Source organism: Pristis pectinata, chromosome 11 (genome assembly GCF_009764475.1).
Source record: "Pristis pectinata isolate sPriPec2 chromosome 11, sPriPec2.1.pri, whole genome shotgun sequence".
Classification (NCBI taxonomy): domain Eukaryota; kingdom Metazoa; phylum Chordata; class Chondrichthyes; order Rhinopristiformes; family Pristidae; genus Pristis; species Pristis pectinata.
Genome location: NC_067415.1, coordinates 75,246,780 through 75,265,451, shown reverse-complemented (window position 1 = coordinate 75,265,451; position 18,672 = coordinate 75,246,780). Strand labels below are relative to the sequence as shown.

The 18,672-nt window shown below is 38.2% G+C and overlaps 1 protein-coding gene across 2 annotated transcripts in view; it reads left to right on the top strand.

Moving 5' to 3' along the window:
• The window catches only part of ndfip2 (Nedd4 family interacting protein 2), a 59,421-nt gene that overhangs the window by 33,183 nt on the left and 7,566 nt on the right, over positions 1–18,672 (top strand). For both annotated transcript variants that reach the window (XM_052026330.1, XM_052026331.1), the window contains exons 4-6: positions 635–722; positions 8,000–8,124; positions 15,962–16,028. In XM_052026330.1, the coding sequence (XP_051882290.1) occupies positions 635–722; positions 8,000–8,124; positions 15,962–16,028 (280 nt within the window). The remainder of the gene's footprint in view (positions 1–634; positions 723–7,999; positions 8,125–15,961; positions 16,029–18,672) is intronic.

Here is an 18,672-nt window from a genome sequence, read left to right as displayed (position 1 = left end):
GCAATTTTACTTTCACTGGAGAGCACTAAAACATTCACAGTTTGTGCTGAGTCTGGGAGCATGCCTAAGGTGGCTATCAACCATTTCTTTCCCCATTTTTGGCTGAGGCTCTTTTGTATCATCCTGTGTGACACCATTATGGCATGGAAAGCACATTAAATATATAGGATCTTCCATTGTTTCCCAATGTTTAAGCTAGGAGGACTGTAAGATGAGGTCAAATATTTTTTTTAAAAGGGCCTCAGTGGCAGACAGTCGGATCACTGGTGACCACAAAATGTGCTCCTTTATGTTTTTGTGCAGTTGTAAGTGAAATGGAAGTTTTCCTCTGATTGCTCTTTCTGATAGATGTAACCTCAACATTTCAAAATGACTGTACAATTTCATTAGAATCAAGACAAAGAAGAAATATTTTCGCATCATTTTCAATATTGCTAAAATCTCTCCCAAGAAATGTACAGAAGAATTAAGCTCATTTACAGATAAGACTCTGTTTCAGTGTAATATTTTGCTGGATTGTGCTGTGTAGTAACCTGATTGACTGTAAAAATTGGTAATACATATGTGACTAAGTGTTTAATTATGAACTCAAATACATGCTTGCTCATATAGTTTCATCACCTTGTAAATATAGGAGGAAGATTTTCCACCAAGAGATGACTTCAATGATGCTGACCAGTTGAGAGTTGGCAACGATGGCATTTTCATGTTAGCATTTTTCAGTAAGTCTCTTTTAAATTTGATTAACTGTTTTGTTTTAACGTTAAGATGAATTGTAAGCTTACTTGAATACTTGGGAATTGTAATTGAGATATTCCAGAAATAGATCAAAAGATTCTACAGTACAGCTAATGAAAATTGTTTTAGTGCATTGAAGTGGCAGTTGGAGCATTAAAACATCAAAATGTTAAGTAATTAATGTGTTACTGCTACTTCAACATTTTGCTAACTGTATACCGATAGACGTGAAGTGTAGGATAGTGGACTGGATCTACATTATTTTTAATTTTTTACATTTAGTATATTTTTTGTAATGTTAACGTGTATATGTTGTGACATGCAAGGGTAATACTCTGGCTACAGTGAAACTCTGATAATCCAATGCCCTTGGGATATTGGTGGTGCCATACCAGCAGATTTTTCAGACTACTTAATACAAAACATTGGTTAGAGCACTTTAGGGAGTATCACGTACAGTTTTGGTCGCCACACTACAGAAAGGATGTAGTAGCAGTAGAGAGAGTGCAGAAGAGATTCACCAGGATGTTGCCTGGAACAGAGGGTTGTAGTTATAAAGAAAAATTGGATGGGCTGGGTTTATTCTCACTGGAACATAGAAAGCTGAGGGGTGACCTTAGGTTTATAAAATTGTGAGGGATACAAATGAATGAAAAATCTTCCAAAAGGTCTAAGGCATGATGAAATGTTAACTGAGAGGTCGAAGTGCAAGAAGTCATTGCTAACCTACTCTGGCTCCTGATCCAGCAGCACCTCAAGTTAAGAATGCTAAGCTTTTTTCTAATGGCCTCTCCTCATACATACCTGTCTCCACTTTATTCTTGTCACTTGAGTCTTTATTCCTTTCTTCCAGTCTTTGAAACCTTCAAAACCCTGCACTCCACTTGTTGCATTCTCCAGATGTTAATTGTTCCACCAATGACTGCTGAGTTTTCAACCTGAAGGGCTGGAATTCCCTCTCTAAAACTCAACGATTCTAATTTTCTTTCCTCCTTTAAGATGCCCCTTAAACCCCACTGTTTGACCAACCTTTTGGATGTGTGAGTGATATCTCTTTCCCTGGCTTGGTATCAAATGTTGTCAAAGTTTTACTAACCTACAGTTGTACAAGACATTGATAAGGCCGCATTTGGAATATCGTGTTCAGTTTTGGTCACCCTGCTTGTAGGAAAGATGCCATTAAGCTGGAAGGAGTGCAGAGGAGATGTATGAGGGTGTTGCCAGAACTCAAGGGACTGAGTTATGGCAAGAGGTTGATCAGGTTGGGAACCTTTATCCTTGCAGCATAGGAGAATGAGTGGTGATCTTATGGAGGTATATAAAATCATGAGGTGAAAGGATAGGGTTAATGTGCACAGTCGTTTTTCCCAGGGTTGGGGAATCAAGAACTAGAGGATTTAGGATTAAGGTGAGAGGAGAGAGATTTAATACGAACCTGAGGGGCAACTTCTTCACCCAGAGTGTGGTCAGTATATGGAATGAGTTGCCAGAGGAAGTGGTTGAGGCAGGTAAATTAACAACATGCACTTGGACAGGTAACATGAATAGGAAAGCTTTAGAGGGATATGGGCCAAAAGCAGGAAAATGGGACAAGCTTTGATGGGAACCTTGGGTGGCATGGACCAGTTGGGCAAGAGGCCCTGTTTCCGTGTTGTGTGACTCAGTGACAAATAGGATAGATAGTCTTGTTCCTAGGGTACGGGAGTCTAGAACTAGAGGGCACCAGTTTAAGGTGAGAGGGGAGAAATTTAAAGGGGATCTGAGGAGCAAGTTTTTCCACAGAAGGTGGTGGTTATCTGGAGTGAGCTACATAGGAGATGGTGGAGACAGATGCATTTACACCATTTAAAAGGCATTTGGATAGTACATGGATAGGAAAAGAGTGGAGGGGTACAGGCCTAACACAGGCAAATAGGATTAGCATAGATGGTCATCCTGTTCTGAATGGGCAAGGTGGGCCAAAGGACCTGTTTCTGTGCTGTACAGTTCTATGACACTTGTATTACCCAACACACTTTTACTTCCCATTTATTTTAAATGCTACACACTAGTCTTAATACATTTTCCAGGGAACCTGGTGAGTTTAAAGGGACCAATGTAAGCAGGGCCTTGCTAAGTTTTGCCTTTGAGTTTGTTTACCAAACAAGCCAAAAAATACAGGCACTTTGGACCCCATCCAAACAATTGGATACCAGCTTATTAGAATTTTACTGTAGATAGTACTGAAATAGACTTGTTTAGGTTTCTTAATAAACTCAGATCGACTATGTTGATTTTTTTCCCCTTTATTCTTAAAATATAATGATTCCTAACTAAACCTATTAATTATATAAATCACCCTGGTAAGTTGTGGGTATGAAGGTCCACACTTCAAACCCCCCCCCCCCCCCCCCCCTTAAAGTCCTTCGATGTTTTTTAAGAAGTCACCATCTTGTATTAACTTTGCCAACAGAAATTCAGTTAAGTTTACAAAATATGTCATTTTTTTTTTGTTCTGCCCTCTTAATGATCTCTTTCAATATAATCATTCTTTGACACCTTAATATTAAGCAGTCAATTAGTCCTTGAATCTTACACCTCCTGGAGCTTTCTTAGTTCCAGAATTGGTTAAAGAATTCAAATTACTTAAATTTTAAATGTTAATTTGAAGTATCCGAATGCTTGGAAGAGAGGATCTGCAAGAACACACTGAACTTGTTGCTTAAGAATCAGTTCAAAATTGATATTGATGTGCTAAAGCAACTCAGATTAAGCTACTTCTGCTAATTGTTACATTATATTCAGAGGCAGCTATTGGATGTGTAATACACCCATGTTGGTATGCAATAATAATGTTTTAAATCTGGAACTTGTTCAAGGTAAATGTCGTTATTTTGTGCTTTCATTGATGAGCTATTATCCCATGGTAATTTTTAGTGCACTATTTCTACCACCTTGTTGAAATCTAGACAGTTGTAGTGTTGGTTGGGGTATGCATTATGCTGAGCATTACTGAGATATGCGTGGTAATTGTCAAAATACAAACTTCATAGTTTTCATTGAAATCTCCTCGGCCAAATTCGAAGTGTACCAAGTGCCATGTGTCGAGCATGAATGATAGGTAAATACTCTCTTATATAAAATGCAGGGCATGCACAATTGCATGTTAATTTTCTCTGTTGTTCTTAGAAGAAACTTTCTACTCCTAGCATTGCAAAGTTTTGGATTTTGGACTATTTAGTTTACAGTGAATGTGAAGCCCAGCTTTGATTGCCTATTCCTAATTGTTCCCGAGAAGAAACTGGGAGTTGCTGCCTCAAATGTCCTTGTAATGAAAGCTCCCTCGTGTCTTTGCTGTGAAGAATTCATTGACTATGAAGGAAAGACGATATATTTCTAAATCAGGGAGGTTGATGAAGGGAACCATTCTGCCACTCTGGTGAACCAGCAACACAGAACTGCATCTACACTAAACAGTCAAAGCAACATGGTACAAATGTTTAAGAAGTAGCTGGTCATTCATTCACACAATCAGGACAGATGGCAGCTGGTACATGGTTAATTAATTGTCAGCATCTGTGCAGGGTGGTTAAATGCTGGAGAAAGGCTGAGTCTTACAGAGTTATCATTGACTAATTACATCCTTCAGCCAGCATAGGTTCTGATGAGACCAGTGTGCATATCTGAATTTTCACATGAATTTGCAATGCAGAAGGAAGCTTTTTGGTCCATCATACCCACGCATCCTCATTTGAGGTATGTTCTGAATTCTGTTTCTTCAGTGGGAGAACACAAATTGCAGGAAGTACCCAGCAGGTCAGGCAGCATCTGTGGAGGCACAAATAAAGATAAAAAGTCATCAACCTGAAATATTATCAGAGCTGAGAAAAGTTAGAAATTTAAAAAAAAATTGCAGGGAAAGAAGTGAGGCGAGAGAACAAAGGGAAGATGTGTGATAGGATAGAGGGCAAGAGAGATTGAATAGTGGCAGTGCAAACTGAGTGATCGTGGTAAGATGAGCTTGAAATGTTTACTGTTCCAGATTCCACAGATGCTGCCTGACCTGCCGAACATTTATAACATTTTGTTTTAATTTTGTTACGTCTTCCCCATTGCATCTTCTGGTGATGATCCTGAGTTTATGTCTCATTGATATGTGTTGCTTGTCTTTTTATTCTTATGAACTATTGACCTCAGATATTGTTAGGGGAGTAACCTTTGGTCACTTGCTTTGCATAGTCGTTCTAGAAATACTGACCAAGTAAACTGACTTTCATTGAGTAAGGAAACTGTGCAATCTTTCTATGTAATATATATATTGTTTTAATCTGTTCAGTGTCGTCCTGAGTCTTTAATCCCTGTCTTGACTCTTAATTTTCTCTCTCAGACTTTGTTCTTTCAACTTCTGTCTCTAGTTCTATATTCCAGTGAAATAATTTGTTTTTATTTAATCTGTCTCTCTGCACCAGTTTCTCAATTCTCCTTAATTTCTGTGTGTACCCCCTCCATTGCACCCCACAAATCAGATCGCTGGTGAATACTGTGAATGATAGGTGCCATCTTGCTGCACACTTTAGTATTTTAACAAAGGCACAAACTACAGTCGAGTCAATCGCTGAAGAAATATCTGGGGAAAATGCAAGGCAATTGGAGAAAAGTTGAATTGTGAAGTGGCAAAGAGGAGAAATTATAAAATAATGGATAAGAGTTGGAAAGAGAAAGCTACAAAAGTAACAATGAGAGAATCTCTGAGCAATGCATTTACTGGAAAAAAAATAGTGGGAGATAGGAAGACCAACAGAAGAAAGGAAAAGCACATGTAAGGATTTGCTTCATGGGAATTAAATCAAACTTTCTCCAGAGGAGAGAAATATTTATCCCAAGGAAGAGCACTGGAAATGTAATGCTATCTGCTTATTAGATTCTTAGTTGATCTATTTTAATGAGCTCAGCTAAAATGAGGAATATTGTTTAGAGCATTTAGCATGGCACAAAATTTTTAGATTGATTGCTTATTAGTTGCAGGGAGGATAAGAAATTGTTTATGTTTAATGAATTAAAAGTAGATTAATTGTTGATATGTGCCTGTTTGCAACTTCAAACATGACATGGTCTCAAACCTGCATTTTGCTGATGTTACAATATTATTGGCATGGCATTTCAATAGCTATAATTAGAAGTAATTTATCAAGAAATTTCTGCAATGGTATTTGTTTATTTGATAAAGGGATTTTGCTGAATCGGGCAGATGATTTGCTATTGTCGGCATTGAGAGCAAAGTGAGAACATGCCAGTATTGACGTCAAAGCAAGCATAGGTCTTTGCACGTAATTGAACTTAGAGTATGCTTTTCATAGAACAGCACAGTACAGGCCCTTCAGCCCACGATGTTGTGCTGATATTTTATTCTATTCTAAGATCTGTCAAACCCTTCCCTCCCACATAGCCCTCCATTTTTCTATCATTCATGTCTCTGACTGTCCACTCGGTCTATGCTTCTTATCACCATGTACACCTCTGTCAAGTCACTTCTCATCCTCCTTCACTCCAAAGAGAAAAACCCTAGCTCACTCAACCTATCCTCATAAGACGTGCTCTCCAATCCAGGTAGCATCCTGGTAGTTCTCCTCTGTACCCTCTCTAAAACTTCCACATTCTTCCTATAATGAGGCAACCAGAACTGAACAGAGTTTTATAGAGCTGCAACATTACCTCGCGGCTCTTGAACTCAATACCCTGACTAATGAAGATCAACACAATGTACGCCTACTTAACAACCCTATCAACCTGCGCAGCAGCCTTGAGGAATCTATGGGCGTGGACCCCAGGTCCCTCTTCCTCCATACTGTTAAGAGCTCTGCTATTAACCTTGTATTCTGCCTTCAAATTCGATCTTCCAAAGTGTATCACGTCACATTCTCTGGGTTGAACTCCATCTGCTACTTCTCTGCCCAGCTCTGCATCAGATCAATGTCCTGTTGTAACCCACAGCAACCTTCCACACTATCCACAACACCAACCTTCGTGTCATCTGCAAACTTACTGACCCACCTTTCCACATCCTCGTCCAATTCATTTATAAAAATCACAAAGAGCAGGGGTCCCAGAACAGATCCCTGCAGAACACCACTGGTCACTAACCACCAGGCAGAATATGTTACATCTACTACCACCTTCTGTCTTCTATGGGTGAGCCGATTCTGAATCCACACAGCCAGGTTTCTCTGGATCCCAAGCCTCCTGACTTTGTGAATGAGCCTTCTATGAGGAACCTTATCAAACACCTTACTAAAATCCATGTACACCACATCCACTGCTCTACCTTCAATGTGCTTTGTCACATCTTCAGAGAATTCAGTCAGGCTCGTGAGGCACGACCTACCCCTCACAAAGCCATGCTGACTGTCCCTAATCAGCCTAGCTTCTCTAAATGCTGATAAATCCTGTCTCTAAGAATCTTCTCCAGTAATTTGCCCACCACTGAATTAAGACTCACTGGTCTGTAATTCCCAGGGTTATCCCTACTCCCGTTCTTGAACAAAGGAACAGCATTTGCCACCCTACAATCGGCTGGCACTACTCCTGTGGCCAGTGAGGACGCAAAGATCATCGCCAAAGGCACAGCAGTCTCTTCCCTCACTTCCTGTAATAACCTTGGATATATCCTGTCCAGCCCTAGTGACTTATCTATCCTAATGTTTTTCAAAAGTTCCAGCAGATCCTCTTTCTTCACGTCGACATTCTCTAGTGTATCAGCCTGTTATATGCCATCCTCACAAATGTCAAGGTCTCTCTCACTGGTGAATACTGAAGCAAAGTATTCATTGAGGACACCCCCTACCTCTTCCGACTCCAGGCACATGTTTCCTCTCTTATCCCTGATCGGTCCTACCTTCACTCTCCTCATCCTCCTTCACATACGTGGAGAATGCGTAGAAAACTGCCTTGGGGTTTTCCTTAATCCTACTCGCCAAGGCCTTCTCATGCCCCCTTCTAGCTCTCCTAAGTCCATTCGTAAGCTCCCTCCTGGCTACCTTGTAACTCTCCGGAGCCCTGTCTGATCCTTGCTTTCTATACCTTAGGTAAGCTTCTTTCTTCCTCTTGACAAGATATTCTGCATTTCTTGTCAACCGTGGTTCTCTTGAGATCCCCGTAGTTACTCTCAGGTAAAACAAAACTGCTTAATGTGTAAATTTTAAATAGGTCAAGCCTTTTAATCAGGGTTAATAATTGTGCCTAAGCATTTAAAAAAAATTTACAAATATTTGTCTTGTTTCCACAGTGGCATTCCTGTTTAACTGGATTGGCTTTTGTCTCTCATTCTGCCTCACCAACACCATAGCAGGCCGTTATGGTGCAATTTGTGGGTTTGGATTGTCGCTGATAAAATGGATCCTGATTGTAAGGGTAAGTAGTATTTTGTTTGTTTCATGAGTGTACTTTATGGGAGCAAAGGTACTTTCTATATTTAAAAAAAAACTAGCACTAGAGGTTAAACACGATTGCATTCTGAAATTGTCATCGAAGCCAGTTATTTTCCATCTCTATCCCCCTCTTCAAAGATTTTTTGACAGCCCAACTTTGTCTATTATTGCTTCTTCCTGCCTTGCTACATAAATTTAATGTTAATTGACCAGCTCCTTTATTTATAGTCGTAAATTGCTCAGATGTTCATCAGAAATGCTGCTGCACAAATTCAGGTTGAGTTTACTTTTATGTCAGTGCTCAAGACTGTGAAATTGGCAATTGCATTAAGGGAGTGTGGAAAAATAGTGGAACCGTATCATGGTTCAAGTAAAATGAAGGATATTGTGGAAAGGATGAAAAGGGCTTTTTATATAAATATATATATAGAAAAGTGACTAATTTATGGAGTTGTGTAAATGGTTACAGAGGACCACGGATGATGTTGCAGTACAGACAGTTGTAGATTAAGGACAGTAGATGTCGCCACTTTCATGAGAGCCAGGGCTGGTGGTAGCAGGTACAGAATTCTACCAGTAGATGGTAGTGTTGTGGAAGGTATTGGAATTATTGGTCTGGAATGAGATCCATTTGTTGGTGTGCTTTTTCCAAGTTAGTAACATCTATAATAACCAAATTCCCCAACTGTAATATCAGTAATAGTTAAGTCACTTTATGCACTGACTCCATGATGGATAAAATTTTAAGGAGGTTGAATAACTTCAGAATAAAGTTGAAACTTTCACTCCAGGGCGCGCGCAACGATGATTGAAATTCGCCATAATAAACTTAAATACCTAACAATTATTTAATTGAGTTTGTAATTGTTGCAATAAATGTTAACATTAAAAGTAATTTGCTAAAGTTCATTGGAAGTATCATTGAATAGAATTGTTGTGGCAAAGGAAGAGGCGATTTGTCTTGTTGAATCCATTGAGGATTAAGAGGAGAAACTAAGGAAAGAACATGAAATGGAGTTTCATTTCATTCATAAGGAAAGAACATGAAGTTTAGAAGATAGATTCCAAATTTCAATAACGCTCATAAATCAACAGAACTAAGTTTTTACTGTACAATTTACCACTTTATTAGAAGGTTTGGCTGTATGATGATATTGTGTAACAACATTATTCCTTTTTTTTCAGTCTTAGGGTGTGAGTGAAAACCTTGTAGCACTTTCATACAACTGAATATTTATTAGTTTGAACCATGGAAGTGTGGGAGTATTGCTACCCTTAGGGTAAGGACTGCAGGATTACTTCCACAAAGAATATTAATGAATGGGTTGAGTTTTTACACCATATCTTGTAAGACTGCTTTTTGTTAATGCCAGAATTTTATTTCCAGCTTTCTTTTCGTTAAATTCAAATTCTCAAACTGTCATGATGGGATTTGAGTGCATTGTCTGGATAATTGATACTGCTGTAGGATTACTAGCCCAGTCATATAATCAATGGGCTGCCAGTCTTTTATTCGTGTTTCTCCTTGTTATTTAAAGCAGACGCTGGCTTGTTTGGACACAGTTGTCCAATTTATTAAAATGAGTACTATATTCAGATTGGCAAATAGGCGGTCACAGCAGGCATGTGCACTAACTCCTTTGCGTACGTATGTTATTCTTTGACAGGACATCAGATCATATTCTGAGGAAATTATGTAATGAGATGCCCTTTATTCTGTTATTGATAATAACCTGCACTTTTCAGGTGTCCCACTCTCGCATTAGAAACCCAACATGCAGTGATCCTTCGAATGTTTTGTCTCTCATAAGAAATTCTGCTGTTCCAATTCAGCTCCCTTTCCCACTGCTAATCATAGAAAACTATTTGTTGTAATATTGAAGGAGGTTTTCCCTCTCATTCTCTTCTCTAATCTATTCAGGTACTGGGTCATGTTAAGGTTTGATTTCACAGATCCCTAGTACTTGATGGTAACAAACTACTATTTTATGAATTATTCACAGGTGAGCCTGAATGTACTCCTCTGTGTAATTTGGACACCTTTTCAGCAGTCGTTGGTTGGCAGGAATGGGGAATTATTTATAGTACACCAGCTGAAATCACCAGATTCAACAAGAATCTCTGCTCTCCAAGGCTTACCGACCACTGCACTGAGACATTGAGATAGTGTTTATATTGTTTTCTACTCTAATGAGATTTTTGCAGTGTTTGAGATTTTCAACTTTGATCCCCTTCTGGGTGGTACCAGCTTAAGTGCCCTAGCTGATATGCTGTTAACATGGCAACCAGTGCAATATTCAGGTGCACATCTGGCATCAAACACAGTAATTGCTGACTTTTAGTGCCAACAAGGAGTTAAATATGGTTGAACATTGCAGTCTAGGTTTCACTGGCAGAATGACATGTTGGGCATTGGAAACACATGTTACCCTACTGATTCAGCCTGTATGTACTTGGGTAGACTGTTTCATGTGCCACAATAGGGGTTTTTTTCTCAAAGCAAAGCACTATTAGCAAGAGAGGTTTTTTGTTTATCAGTTTTGGCTTAAAATTTGGTCTCAACCAGTGCTAGATATGGTTTTTATTTGGCATTATCAAGCACTCTCCAGGTGAAACTGCATGCATGCCAGTGCTCTGTTCCACTGCTTCAGAATTGTCATATGGGGGAGGAAATTGAAGTATTTGTAGGAAACCCACCGGGAGAATGTGCAAGCTTCACACACAAGCCACCAGAGGTCAGGATTGAACCCAGGTCACTGGAGCTGTGTGGCAGCAGCTCTGTTAATTCTGCTGAAGGCAAATGCTGGAAGTCGAGCAGCATCTGTGATAAGAAAAAAGTTAATGCTTCAGGTCAAAGACTCTGCCATTGTGCCGCCCACTCTTCTTGGCATACCTTTTCTAAATGGCTCTAATTTTCTTTAAATTCCAAATTTGGTCTCCACAATGGTAACTAATGGTTTGTTTTAAAAACCCATCTGGTTTACTGATGTCCTTCAGGGAAGGAAATCCACCATCCTTATTAGTTTGGCCTATCCTCATGGAGAATTGGGACTGACAATAAATGTTGGCATTGTCACTGACACTTATATTATAATGAATGAATACAAAGAAAAAAAATTCAAGGTGATTCTGAACTGAGTTTGAAATGCTGGTTCTGATTGGCATCCTGCTATGCATAGGTTTATTCCCAGTGGTGATTTTGCACTGTTACTGAGGCAATTCTGATTTGAGATGGAGGAGAACTCCCAAATTTACAATTAGATCATCTAATAAGCTTATAGGCAAAGGGATACTTGGTAATGATTACATCACTGAACAATCGGTCACTTCTGCTCTGAAGCCTTGGATGTCAGTTTGGGATGAGATTCATTTCAGTATTTACAGTTTGTTGCATAAAATCAGAACAGAGAAAGTGATTCTTTCTAATCTCATTTTGGGTTTATGTTTTGGAAGAAGGCTGCCAAATTATTTGCCAATAGTATTCAGCAACTTGGATATTTTGTTGAACAGTGGCCCCTCTATCTAACTTCCCCAAAACAAAGAGCATTTTTATAAACTTCCAAATTGTATTTTCAACTACTGAGCAATGTTGCTAGTGTTTGAAGAGGGCAATTACTAGACAAAGATCCACCATCAAGTTTCTTTCATGGATGTTTTGCCTCATTTAAATTATGAACTATTTATAGATTATTTAAGTTTCATTCAAGTATACTTTGCCTCCTTTAAGCTAAGGAATTTATGCATTGGTCCTCGTCTTTTTACTTTTGTAGTGAACCTTATTATTGAATCTCTACATTGGATTTTTTAAAATCCAAAACCAAAATCCATTTTAAGATCCCTGAATTTGGGAAGGGCATCAGGTAATTGAATTTCGAAAGGTCTCCACGTCTTTATTTTGAATTTTTCTTTTGTTCAGCATGAACTATTTGCATTATCCTTTGTTTTTTTGCATTTGATGGAAGTCTGTACTATTTGTCTGCAGTTAACCATATATGTGAAATTCATGTATTGTCTTTCAGTCAGCTTTATTTGATCTGGGATTCTGATGGCATGTCATTTTCAATTAAGGCAAAAATTTGCAATGCTTCATTTTATTCTTTTTGTGTATTGCAAATAGAATGTCCATAGCCTTTATACATTTGATCCATTTTGCTCTTAAAAGTTTGACAAGTAATTAACCATTCAGTAGAGATATGGCAAGTTGAATTTATTCTCCACTGTTATTACTTCTTGAGCAGAAAACCTGCCTATCTGTAAGAGGTTATCACACTCATTCTATGGCTGCTTCTTGGGTGTCCCTAACAAATTGCTCATGAATGGCACCAGCAAAATTATTACTTAGTGCATCTTCACTTTGTACCAAAGTTTTGGTGTTTCTTTCCAAAACAGCCACAATCTGTGTCGAGAGTGGTTTGGAATGTACGATGAGGATAATACAATCTAAAACAAAGATCAATGTGTCTGTGTATAAGACCTCCTTTGGACCACATTTGGAATGTTGGGTTCAGGTCTATTCTTGTCAGATGATGTGGTCATATTAATTGGTTGCAACATGGTGATTAAAACACTTAATGGACCTGCTGGTTTTTACTGGGTTTTTTTCCTTGATGTCACTGCATTTGACAGGTGTATCTTCTTCCAAGTGCTAAGCATCATTGCTTCTATCTCATTGGTTCTGTCTTCCTAGGATCCTGTATAGGGAAAAGATTCCCAATTTAAGATTGCATTGTCATCCTTAGAAAAGGACCTCTTTCATTCACCATTTTGCAAGCCTAGTTTCCCCTTGGGTTTTGCCAGAAGCAAATAGATCTGACGTCTTTTTCCAGTTTAGTATTGGTTAATGTGGTTGGTGCTTTGATGTATTTGCATATCTTGTAAACTGCATAGGAATACCAAGTGATATCGTCTAATGTCTTTAAAGGGAGGTTCATTTTACTGGGTACTCAAAAATATAATTTAAGGTCAATTCCAATGGCACAGCTAGCAGAGCTGTTGTCTCGTGGCTCCAGTAACCTATGTTCAATCCTGACTTCCAATACTGTCAGTGTGGAGTATGCATGTTGGTTTCCTCCGGGTGTTCCAGTTTTCTCCTATATCCCAAAGGTTGGTAGATTAATTGGCCACGGTAAAATGCCTCTAATACTGAAGCAAGCCAAAAATATGGGATTAGTGTTGGATTAATGTAAATGGATGCTTGGGGGTGGGTGCAGACTTGGAGGGCCAATGGGGCAGTTTCTGTGGTGCGTGACTTTGAAACATTTTGATCAAAAAGATGTATTTCAAATTTGTCTTGGAATGCTCTCGGAGAAGAGGTAAACATCTTAAAGGACATTATCCCACTGCTGTTAAACAAAATGTCAGAGTACATATTCAACTAGAAAACAACTTGTTTCAATAAAATAAGATCTCGGGTTGCTTGTATCTCAAGTTGCTAACGTAGAATAGAATTTAATTTTCAGTGCTCTCAGTATTTTCTTGGGTTTGGTCTTTTAATTTGCAGTCAATTTGTCTATTGGGACTTACCAGCAGTTTCACTTGCTTTACTTCTGAGATTATTCATTTTGTCATTTAATGAGATTTTAATACCATAATGTTGAAAGTGCAGCTTCTGTAGCAAAAGGACAATATACTGCTACAAACAATTACAAGCTTTTGTTGGTCCATTTAAATTCAGTGGGATAATGTCCTTTATAATGGTTGTAAAGGGAGAAAAGTAAGGAGTAAAAGAATTTGAAAGATCCTTAGCAGAAAATGTAAATAAATGCACAACAAAAATCTTACAAGACATTTGACTTGTGTTGAATAGTAACCACAGTAGGGTGTCTGATTAACCTTTTTTTTCTTTTGATTATTGATGCGTGCAGTCTGGTTTCTAGGAAGGAACAGTACCTGTTCCCCTGTACCATCACAGCCATGTCCTCCAGCTGCTTTTTGAGACTTTTTTTTTGCAGCACGCAGAGTCAAACCATCATTGCTCAGCCATTAACAGGAAGAGTTGAAATTCTGCTTTTGGGTTCATTTAGCCATGTTGAACTCTGCTGGGAACTGAATGCTGGAGTGTCTAGTTTGAAAAATAAAAGACTTTAATGAGTTAGAGGCCTTTTATGGGATTGGTATCCTTGGCAGTGATTAGCAGCAGGGGTGCTTAAGGTCAAAAGCTCTTCTTTCAGGAGGTCATTGTAACATCCCACTCTGATACGATTAAACTAATATGGATGTGGTGTTAATATCAAGAACAGTGGGATGCTGTATTCTTATGCCAAAGATTTGATTTTGTTAGTAGCTATATGGTGGCATTGTAAAAGCAGTGACAAAGTCAAGCAAGAAAACTGATTGATTGCTCATTCAATAACAAAACAAAAGGAGTTACTGGTTATTAAAAGTAAACTGTGTTGACCCTGATTATGAATCAATGGTCTCGTGACAATGCTGCAGGGTACATTTTTAAATCTCATGCAGCCACCAGGCATGGCACCAAGCCAGTGTATTAGAAAATTATGGCCATGGTGTTCATGATTTTCTGTGAGTGGAAGTCATTGGATGGAAAACTGCCTCTATAATGAAATTGTAGTTGAATGAATTGTTTCATTAGAATATGTTTTGTGGCTAATCTGTGGTTTGAAATTAGGTAAAAAGAACTGACAAACTAAACATGATCCTATGATAAAAATGTTAATGTCTGATATCATGCATCTCATTAAATATGTAACAAAATAACTTTATAGCTCATGTTTTAGCTAATATTCCATTTGTAGATACAGTATAATTGCTTTCCAAGTTTAAAGTACCTTTACCATAGAATGGTACGTGTTTTTCCAAAGTAGTGACACCCTCAAGTGCATGGTCTGCTGAAAGTGGCAACACAGGTAGTCAAGGTGGTGAAGAAGGCGTATGGCACGCTTGCCTTCATTGGATGGTGGGGGGGTATTGAGACCAAGAGTTGGGATGGCATATTACATTTATGCAAGACGTTGGTGAGAACACACCTGGAGTACTGTGTGCAGTTCTGGTCGCCATACCATAGGAAGAATGTGATTAAGTCAGAAGGGGTGCAGAAAAGATTCACAAGGATGTTGCCGGGACTGGAGGGTTTGAGTTGCAAGGAGAGACTAAATAGGCTGGGACTGTTTTCCCTGGAGCAAAGGAGTCTGAGGTGTGACCTAGTAAGATTTTATAAAATTAGGAGGGGCATAGATAAGATGGATTGTCACAGTCTTCTTCCCAGGGTAGGGGGAGCCTTAAACCAGAGAGCAAACTTTTAAGCTGAGAGGAGGAAGATTCAAAGGAGAACTGAGAGGCAAGTTTTTCCACACACAGGGTAGTAGGCATGACCTGTCAGGGGAAATGCTAGAGATGGGTTACGATATTTAAATGACATTTGGACAGGTACACGGATAGGAAAGATTTAGAGGGATATGGACCAAATGCAGGCAGATGGGATTAGTTCAGGAAGACACCTTGGTCAGTGTGACTGGTTGGTTTGAACAACCTGTTTGAGCTGTGTAACTCTGACTCTGACTGTTCAATGGTTTTTCTTTAATTGTGACTCATTTCAAAACTGGTATGAACTCACATTACAGGTTTTTAAGATATTGAAAGTGCCAAGTAATATTACCCCAAATAAAAGTCAAGAAAATGAAGAGCACACTCCTACCATCTGGAAATACTACCAAATTACCGTTGAACTGCTTGGTCATAAATAAAAATATACTCATTTACAATGTCTCTTTCGGATAATATGCTGTAACATTAAAAAGGATGTGAAAATTAAACCTGCTGCATATAAGTTTTTTTGGTAACTTATTGTTTTTCTTTTTCAGTTTTCTGATTATTTCAATGGCTATTTCAATGGTCAGTATTGGCTTTGGTGGATATTCCTTGTTCTTGGTGAGCCGAACTTTATTTTCCACATTCTATTTTTCTATAATTAAGGGATGTCTGGATTCCATAAATCACATGATACACATTTTCTGTGGATGGCCTTCACTATAGATTTTGTTTTAAGTTTTTTTTCTTTTGAATAATTTTATGCTTGATATAAATGGCTAAGTTGATGTTTTGCATATTTTTGTTAATCGTTACATTGGTTTCATTTGTGTGTATGCTTAAGTTTGATTTCAGAAGTCACTTCTCTTTTGTCATTGAGGGTTTATTGTGTGTTTTTTTTAATCGTATTAGTCACAGTATTCAAAAAACCTCAGATATATAATCCCAGTAATGTCAATGTTTCATTGGAATTCATTTATTTCATTATTATTTTGTCTGCCAAAATTGGAAAGAGAATTCAAAAAGTTCCAGTTTCAATTTTGCAATGAAATGTATCTTCAGTCATTTTTTGTTTCTCTTGTGTTAATCTATTGCTACATGACTACTTGGCTGGTAGATGTTGTGGCCGCCAAGTTTAATGTTGTGTGAATTGGTCTCCTACACTAGGCATGGCAGAGCATTCCAGGCCCTACAATCTCTATATTTAAAAAAAAATCAATTTTCCTTCTGTCACTTTTTGTTCTTTTGCCAATCCATGTCCCCTTGATGCCTCCAATAATGAGAGCAGTTTCTATCTTCTCTATCTATCAAATAGTTATTCTGTCTGTAGTTCCTCCCCAGGTTACGGCAGGGTTCCATTCCTGTGAATTGTTTGTAACCTGGACAGTTCACAAGTAAGTAATGCAGCCACAAACAGAGTTCCCTGGTGGCAGAAGATGTCTGCAGCCCCGCAGCTGCTGGCAAATCCATCCCACTGGTCTCCCATATGCTCATTCTTGTGTATGGGTTGAACGCAAGTCAGGGGTTTGTAACCTGGGGTGGACCTGTATACACATCGTGATTTTAAGTACCTCTTTAATATCCCCTTGCCACCTCTGCTGTACCAAGAAGAAGAACAACAGCTTCTCTAGTCTGTCCATATAACTAAAGTCCCTCATCCCTGGAATCATTTTGCTCAATTTCTTTGTTACCCTCTCCAAAATCTTCAGACCTTGAAATAATACTCCATTTGTAAAGGCTTGGCATGACTTTTTTGCTCTTGTACTCTGTGCCTGTACTTATAAAGCCTCTGATTCCGTATGCTTTTTCAGCCACTTTCAGCAATCTCAGCATGTCTGCCTTCAGAAGATGTGCAGAATTGTGCCTTCTCATTCTTCTTACTAAAATGTAACACTTCACATTTCTCAGTATTAAGTTTCATTTGTCACTTATCTGCCCATTCCACCACTGTCTAAAATCTACTTAAAGTTTATTACTATCAACCTCACAGTTCAGAATGCCTCTAAGTTTTGTCATCTGCAAATTTGGAAATTGTCTCCTATACACTCGAGTCTATTAATATATATTAAGAAAAACCCCTGGGGAGCTCATCTACAATTCTGCCCTCCCCCATACAAAAAATAACCTTTCACTACTGTTTCCTGTTACTTAGCCATTTTACTATCCATGCTGCTGCAGACCCTTTTATTCCACGGCCTTCAATCTTGATGACAAGCCTATTATGTGGCACCTTAAGAAATGCCTTTTGTGTCATTATGTGTAACAGGTGTGTAATTGCTTAACTATGCTTGGATATTTATTGAAGTTTCTCTGTCTTTCCCCATCATTCACATGAGAGCTTTTCTTAACTCTTTCATTATGAAAAGAACACAATATGATTGCATGTTAGTGAGTATACATAAATTGCAGGAAGTTTTGAAATCACTTATTCCAAGTAAATAATTAATGTTATTGATTATTTCATAAAGCATGCCCATTACAGGGGACTTTACTCTAGATTGGTCATACTCCATTTTAGGCCGCATGTTTTAATCTGAATTATTTCTGGCAAATCAGACTTGCTTACATGTTCTGTTCATGTTCATGTCAGAAGAGTGATCTATTTGGAAATGTTAGGAGAAGTGAACTTTTTGATATGTTTACAGATTGTATACCAGTGGAGCCCATTTAATAGAATTTCCCATTTTCTGATTTGTAGGCACCTTTTCCAACTACTACACCAATTTTACTGTTATTTACAAAGTCATAAATTTATCTAAAGAATATAGGATATTATTTGACAATAGATGGAAACAGAATAGATGATAACCTACATCCTTAGAGTAAGGGAACATACTTCAGTTTAGTATTGTAGAAAATATTAATCAAAATCTTTTATACTTATTAAAATAATTACTATGGAGAAAAATAATTGCCATGGAGAAAAACTATCTTTGGTGTAATTTGTGTGCATCTATATGTCACATTATTCTCTTAGCTGGCAAGAATTGTTCACGACGCAAGTAATTCCCATTACAGAAAGTGTCTACAAAATCTTTCCCTATTATTGCATTACTATACCAATTGCAAGATTTCATAGCCCAGGTTATAACCCACAATAAAAACAGATCTAAATGAATAGAAATAAAGTACTAAAATTAAACGGAAAATACCAGAAGTTATCAGTGGATCAGGCAGCACCAAAGGAGGGAGAAACAGAGAGACGTGATGTTCCTTTTCAGAGGTTTCTCCATAAATCTTGCCTGATCTGCTTTGCATTTTCTGT